This window comes from Papaver somniferum, chromosome 7, assembly GCF_003573695.1.
Source record: "Papaver somniferum cultivar HN1 chromosome 7, ASM357369v1, whole genome shotgun sequence".
NCBI classification, from domain to species: Eukaryota; Viridiplantae; Streptophyta; class Magnoliopsida; order Ranunculales; family Papaveraceae; genus Papaver; species Papaver somniferum.
In genome coordinates this window covers 69,042,185-69,050,357 of record NC_039364.1, presented here as the reverse complement: position 1 = coordinate 69,050,357, position 8,173 = coordinate 69,042,185, and the positions used below count along the sequence as shown (strand labels likewise).

General features: G+C 36.4%; 1 protein-coding gene across 1 annotated transcript; it reads left to right on the top strand.

Annotated features, from left to right (window-relative positions):
- Window positions 1-845: 845 nt before the first annotated feature.
- On the top strand, window positions 846-5,881 carry LOC113297560 (phytochrome-interacting ankyrin-repeat protein 1-like). Its single transcript, XM_026546065.1, has 3 exons — window positions 846-1,449; window positions 4,046-4,217; window positions 5,395-5,881. The coding sequence occupies exons 1-3, from the start codon at window positions 1,306-1,308 to the stop codon at window positions 5,607-5,609; spliced, it is 531 nt and encodes a 176-aa protein (XP_026401850.1). The 5' UTR covers window positions 846-1,305; the 3' UTR covers window positions 5,610-5,881.
- Window positions 5,882-8,173: the final 2,292 nt, after the last annotated feature.

The window sequence follows — 8,173 nt, the reverse complement described above, 5'->3', positions numbered from 1 at the left end:
CAAAACACATAATCTAAAAATTAAATTACTAGAAAAAACTGACTTACCGCATTCAAAGTCCTTGAAAAAGAACGTGTTTGTAGTCTTCCACCATCGTTCTAATATAACTTGAACTCCTTGAGTCCTACGGTTTATAAGTTGTATTTGATGTAGATGTCGCCAAGGATATCTTCTAACTCTCTCTTGAACAACAAGGGGAAGTAATTGAAAAATCGTACGTAACTCAGTCCATCCACCTCTTAGAATTACCGAACTAGCTCGCTCCTCATGGTCAGATATGTGATTAGATAACATACCTTTGCCGGCTACTTGTCTGACATTACCAAACTCATAATTTGTATCCACGACAAAACTTATTCCACTAGATGGGGTACTAGTACATCCTTTAGATTTTCTAATTCTTTTTCTTCTCTCCACATTTGTTTAAGAAAAACAAAAGACAATTGTTTAAGTTTAAGAACAGAAGTTTAAGAAAATCAAAAGATTTGAGAAGAAGAATTGAGAAGAGAAAAGAATAAGGTGCGATATTTATAGGCGTCAGAAACTCGAACAATGACGAAATTGATTATAACGCCAGCGATGGAGTCAATATCGAGCGTTATTGACAATATCGCCAATATTGCTGGTGATATTATCAATAACGCTCGCTAGAAACTCGATCGCTCCGTGGTTTTTCCATAGTGGCACATGGTATGCCAAACAACATTTTTTTTTAGCATTACCCATTGGAATAGGCCTTAACCACTTCATTTCGCTGGGTTCTGGACTGAACTGTTCTCTATCAATACGGGCCGCTGAGTCGACTCGCTAGTATAGTACTACATAAGAAGTTGCCGCTCGTATTGATGATAGAGAGGATTGGTATTTGGTTTCATCAAATTTAGGGTTTCATTTTTCATTTTCCATGTTCCCTTCAATATCTTCCCCAATTCTTTCTGAAAATCCTCCAATTTAGTTTTTTTTTTCGCGGTGTCAGCTTCTTTTTCATCTAGGGTTTCTCTCGTACTATTATTGCTGTAATTTTCTTTCAATTATGATTATATTTTATCAATTCTCCTGCCTTTTTGTTCATTCAATTTCTCAAAATCTCCGTGCTTTTGGTCCTGGTTTGAATCCTTTTGCACCTTACGGCATGGGCAACCATTCTTTTGGTTCCCGTTAATTTCTTTTTTTCATTTTGAAATTTGATATTTAGTTTCGTTGTCTGAAGAAAATATTGTCTTTTGTTTCCTCGGATTGTTTAGTTTGTACCGTTTTTTTTTTTTTTTTTTTGCTGAAACTAAAGCTTGGTTTATAAGACCCTGGATGGAAATGATGCTGAGTGAACCGATAGATCGTTCACTTCGGCGAAACTTGTCGTTTAGACGTTCTTTTAAATCTGCTGTTGGTAGGGATGATAGAGGTTGGACTTTGCTTCACATTGGTGCTCGAAAAGGTGATCTAAAGGAGGTAGCTTTTTATTTTCTCTCTCTAACTTGAGTTTTCTGGAATATTTGTTTTATCCAGTCATTATACTGGACGATTTATGATTTAATGTACAACCTATACTTCAATAAATTATACCCCAAATACTGGAATTTAGTCTAATGAAATCTAATATCTCTGGTTTTGGAGCTGCTTTAAGGTTACTAGAAGTCTAGAACACTTATTTCTTAGATGGATGTTTAATAGTGGACGACTTAGTCTTCTTCTCTTTGCCTCTATTCGTCTTAAGATACTTGTTTAATCTACTAGATGACCGTGCGGTGCTGGAGAAAGGGACCTAATCAAAATGTCAAACCTTTACAGTTATACCTAATGAAAATAGTTGGAAAATTGTTGGTTTACAAGATAGATTAAGGATCCTGGTAATGGTAAATACTAATAAGTCAAACATCCTACAAGGCGCCCGATTAATTTATATGGAAGACTGTCGCATTGAAACCTTTAGTTCTATTAACTAAACTAATTCAGCGTATTCCGACTGAACTTTTAGGACCGTATTATCAAAATATCTTGGCATCCACATTTTGCAAGATACTCGTTACTGCCACTTACAAATTATGTTAAGAGGAGACCATTTTAACCAATTTTCACAAACAATGCTTGTACCTTCTTTTTTTTCCTTTTCTTTTGAAGCATGCTTGTACATTCTATTTCTTGTAAACTAGATTGTGGAAACCCGCAATGTGCATGCAAAAATAAAAATGTTGGCAGGGGTAGATCATGTGGATAAATACGTTACTACTGAGTAATTAAACCCAGTTACAAATCACATAGTAATAAAACTAATTAAAAATTAATGAACATTTACAAAGTTAAAATGCCAGTAAGTGTTCGGAGAAATTTGGAACCGTAAATGCTCGAGTGTTATTCAGTTTAGTAAAATGTAAATTCGGTTTTGGATTTGGTAAACAATTTGTAATTCATAAATAATTCACAATGGCGCTAATTTGTTTATTGCTTCTTCCTTTACGAATTCAGCCAGCTTATAAAATTTGGTATATCTTAAATACCATAATCACAATTGTGTACTATAATGAATCTTCATTAAGAAGAAGTCATTATATAATGAATAAATGCCTACCATTTTGATTCAGTAATATCTGACCTTCAAAAACAGATAACGGAGAACCTTATACATCAAATCTGTGCATGTCTTGTTGATTTACCTCACTACACCTACCTAAGTCCTAACCCTTTTGCATTATCCACACGTGGCCAATTTACTTTTAAGGCCAGGGATATTTTCGTAACCTTCATTTGGAGAACCTAAAACTGTTTCTTCGCTTCCTCATGCGGAAGTTTGTCTGTTTCGTCTTCTCTCGAGCCTTTCCTTATTCCTGCAGTAGAAGTACATATAAAATTGGGAGGAAACTCCAAAAATTATCTTTTCCTCCCATTTTAACTGTAAGCATTCAAAATATCTTCTTTCTTCGATCAAACTTATCAATTTTAAAGATTATGTTTCACTGATTAAATTTGATAGGTATTTAACTATTATTGATTGCAAAACTAAGAGAGATTGTAATTGAAATGAAGAAGTTGTTGTTCTTTTTTAATATTTTGAGAAAATTAGTTAAAAATCTGGTCTTTGATTGTTAAAGATAGGATTTGTTGTTTTGGTTATGATTCGTGTATTTTGCTTATTGATATCGAGTGTTTACTTGTGATTTTTGGTAAAAGAGTTTGATTTTCGGTTAATAAATCTTTTGAACAATTAGAAGTTCGAATTATGGATGTTGGAAAGAAAGAATAAGAAGTTTCAAAGATAGGGACAGTCTTCTGTTAGTTTGAAATTTTGGAAGGAAAATGGGTGGTTGAGTGGTTCACTCTCGAACTTGCCCAGAACAAATTTCATTTGTGGGAATGATTTTGGTTCTAATTTCGGATCCAGTAGTTAGTATTTATTTCTTGAGAACTTTTATTTGTTTTGTGAAGTAAAACGCTTTACTTCGATCAAATTTCAAGTAGGATAGAACTGAAAATTGAACTTTAATTTTGGACTAGAATGATTGAGAAATTGATCGATTCCAATCGATTCAATGGATTTTTTGAAGAATCTTCAACTGGTCATTTGTTTATTTGATTGTATCTGAAGGAAAAATTTCATCAATTTGATTGATTATCTAAAATTTCATCTTAATTTCATGAAATTGATGAAACCAAAAAACTGATTTTAATTTGGCTGGGCATTCCTTGTGACGGACATGCTGCAGATTTCCCATCACATAGAAGGCCTCCGTTTGGGTCTGCCAATTAAGTATTCACTTCTTCTGGCTCACGCCCCAGTTTAAAGAGCACAATAGAAATTTATGCCATGTCTCTTTTTACATACTAGATTTTTCATTTTCATTACCTCTCGTCGGTATTTAAATATCCTTTTTATGCTTGTGGGATTTGTTGTCCTTGGAAGACAGGGTTTTTATCTTATCTATTCCAAAACTCGAATAAGGCAATACCGTCTGATTGATTCTTTTGTCTCTGCATTTCGTGCAAAACCTGGCTTTTAGACTATGAGTGTGTTGTACTGATTATCTATATTCTTATCATATTTCTTTCACAGGTGAAGCGACTATTGGATGAAGGAATGGATGTCAATACCCCTGCATGGGGCGCTAAAGCACAAGGTGTGACCCCTCTCCACCTTGCGGCTCAGGGTGGGCATGTCAAAGTTATGGATGAATTGCTTGAGCGTGGAGCTGACATTGATGCGAGAATGAAGGGTGCATGTGGTTGTAAGTATATCGAAACCTCTATCTAAGGCTGTGGCAAATATAGCAAGTAGATCATTCTTGAAGTTTAAGGCCCTCCTACTTGAACAACCATCCAACAACGGTTGTTCAAATTTTGACCTTACCTTAAAGATTGTTTTATAATGTGTATAGATTCTTATAAAGGATAGATGCAACACCTACTTGGCTAAAATGGTTACCTAGAAAATTTTTGTCCTTGATTTAATAGAACTTTTCTTTCTTTCTTCATCTTTTATCGTTTCCTTTTACTGATATTCAGTATTGCATTTTAGCCATTCTGCAACTCTGCATTTTGACAAGAGTATAAGATGTCGATGATGTCTGGCTAGACATCAGTTAATGTTGGGATCCAAGTTTAGTTTCAGCCTTCAACTAAGATCCAGCCCCCATACGGGCGATACCCTACGACCTACAGGCTAAAATCTTGTGGTCAATGAACCACATAATGGTCTTGTTTAACAATTAGTTGGCAAGACTAATATTTTTAATTTTTTAGGATTGCTTCATAAAAACTCAAAGGATTATTTTGTTTTAATTTGACTTAAAACTTGGTTATGAACATCTGTTGGTTGTTCTGACCATCCAAAAGCATATGCACATAAGCGATTTCCACATTTTTTGCTCTTTTTGCACTTCGGGTTTTACTTGCGGGGGTTATTGATTAGTTGGTTAGAACGTAACTCTTTGTTTTTGCAAATTCGAAAGATTATCTTGTTTTAATTGATTTTAACATTGCTTATGAAAGTTCGTTGGCTGTGCATGACCATCCAAAAGCAACAAATGCGATTTTCACATTCCTTTTTTCTCTTCGCACTTTGGAGGTCGTATTTTCTTGTTTTTTCAACACTTGGGGAATACATTTCGTGTTTATTGATTATTTGGCTTGATTTTACCCTTTTAAAATCTTTTTATGCAAATTCCAGGATTATTTTGTTTTAATTTGGTTGAGACCTCCAAAAGCATATGTACAGAAATGATTACCACTTTTTTTTTTTGTTTTCTTTGTATTGTGGGGTTGTATTTTCTTGTTATTTCAGCTAAATATGATGTGTCGCTGTACTATGTTGATGCTCAAATTTTGTGTGCTTTCTTCTTTACTAATTTAAATGTGGGATTCATTGTGTTGCTGTACTGTCGGCACCTTTTCATGTCAAACCAGGGACTCCTCTGCACATTGCAGCAAAAGAAAGAAACAGAGAAGCGGTGACCTTTCTGATAGAGAACGGGGCATTCTTGCCAGAAGACATTAACGACAGCAGGTTCAATCCTCCCCTTCATTACTGTCCTGGTCTTGACTTTGCTTATGAGGAAGCAGAGCGGCTTAGAAATGGAAATCTGTTATCAGTTGATATTCCTGAAATCCCAGAGACCTAAAAAAACTCAAACTACGATTTCTTCTACTTTTTAGACGACTTATGTGCTCAAATCCTGTCAGTAACCTTCCATATGGTAAACTCTCTCTCACGTGGTGGCTTGCCTCGACGGTTGATGTTGAAAATGTGTTTTTTTCTTCTTTCCAGATTCTAAGTATTAAAGGATATGATAGTATTTTGTATTTATGTAATACTGAGGTGTATGAAGTCATCTGTTTGTTGTTACGTATTTATTCTTTGATGGCCATATTCAGTGACTCAAGGGTGTTTCAATTTTCTTGTCTTCCATCATCCATTCGGTCTCTTAGTCCGTGAAATTTGATATTTAATTCTGTGCAAATGTTCATATTCTTTTCCCCAAGTATCCAGTTTTTTTTTTAAGGGCTCAAGTGGTCAAAGATGAGGGGACGTGTTTTTCTTTTAAGAGAGTTAAAAGATGATTTTTTTTTATTAATATGAAAAATTAAAATAGAAATACACAACTTGGACTGTTCGACCAGGTGAAATACAGGTTCAAACCAGCAAAATACCACCCAGCTGCCCCCAAATCCCCAAACAACAATGACACAACCGGAACTGATATATCGCCAGTAGCATTCACAACTGGCACTCAAAACTTTATCAATAATACATTTGGGAAAATGAAATCCTGCCTATAGTGTGTTACCAGGTGATCTACCATCCGTAATCCATCAAGCATCAGCAGAACAACAACAACCATACCGGTAGGATGGGACGACTCTTTCTCAACAATTTCTTTGTCATTTGATCCAATAACGTTCCATTAGATAGGAACAAATTTGATAAATACTGATAACTCTCGGATGGAGTATTAGAACGGAAAGATCCATTAGAGAATAAACTATTGGTTCTAAGCCATCTCTAGCGATGACTCAACAATTCGAAGTGCTTTTAGTTTTCATTTCCCATCTCATGGAAAATCCTTTTCTGTCTGCTTAGCCCTATCCCCGTCTAGGGGTATTTTAGTGATAGGTTTTATAGGAACTGGACGATCCTATTTGGTCAAATACCTAGCGACAAACTCTTATGTTCCTTTCATTACGGTATTTCCGAACAAGCATCAAACCTCTCTTTTTCAGAAGAATCAAAACACATCGAACTGGTACCAGCCGTACTTAATAATAGAATGATTTGGCAGAAATATGTAAAATTGTCCCCCCTCGAAAAATTATTCCGGAATAAATGGCCAATAGTTCGGAGAGGTGCGCCAGCGGCGAGCAGAAGCAAGGTTATTAGAACACTAAGTAATCCAAGCCAACCCATATTATTGACTAACGGTGGATAATCATCTTTCTTAGAGGTACTAAAAACAACTCCATGAATGAGCAAAATGAAGGTTGCGTTAATGATAAAGATCTCTGGGGAATATCCAAAAACTGCTCAGCAACAGTCGGGCAAGTGGGTAATGTTGGGGTGAACCAGAAAAGTTTGGGTAGAGCCGGATCTAAGCGTTGGCTAGGTAAGTGTCCTGTAGTAAGAGGGGTAGTTCATGCATCCTCGCTCCCGGGACTCTTTCATGGAGTTCCAACAATTTTTCCCGCTCCTCAGAAACCCACAGGAACGGAGTTGATGCTCCCACATCCATAGCATGAGTAGTTAAAGCAAGTGAATGATTTGAAATTCGAGTTATTTCACGGAATAACACTCCGGGTTAAGATCAATATTGATGGAGCGGCCACAGGACATCCGAGAATCGCAGGCGCAAGCTTCATTTGCAGGGATTCAAAAATGAAAGTTGTGATGGCGTTAGCACTCCTTTTAGGCATAAAAACTGTCCTGGTAACCGAGACATGGGTCATGCTCATGGCATCCAGAACTGCAATAGAAAGGAACTGACCAAAAGTTCTATTCGAAACGGATTAAAAAAAACTCTTTGGTTTTATAATCACTCTTCCTAAACCACCATGGTATGTAGCTGAAATGATTAAGGAAATCAAGCAAAGGATGTTCATGACAACTACGGAAAAGAAAACCAACCAACCGACGGTATGGTTAATAATATAGCAGATGGCAGCCAAGCGGCAAATTTTTTAACATGGGACCACATAACAGCTTCCTTTCTTAATCAAATTGTTAACAAAAAGAAGATAAATGCTGTAGGTCATCCCAATTAGTGGCACGTTCCCCAAGTGAGACTGCCTTACACCAAGCCTCCCAATAATACAGATTAGGCACGTAACTTCGTTTGTCCTTGCCCAACACCTTCCTACTAGTCCAAAGTAGTCGCAGACCAAATTAGCTTCTTCCCAACTGCCTCGGCAAAGATTCTTCGTGCAATCGGCGGCTGCAATTTTTTGTGACTGTAGATACCCACAATCACCAAAATGACATGTACAGTACTAGAGAGCGCACCTAACCCACAACGCCTCTTTATACATGATGATTTGGCACAACCAACCTCTCTATAGAGGCAGGCTTGCGAAGGACACAACTAATTTGGGATATTAAAGTAGTGGACCAGCGAACATTTACGGAGTACATAAGAAATCCGAACTAACATTTGCATATTGTTGTTACTGCGTACATGTGCTAGAGAAACATAGA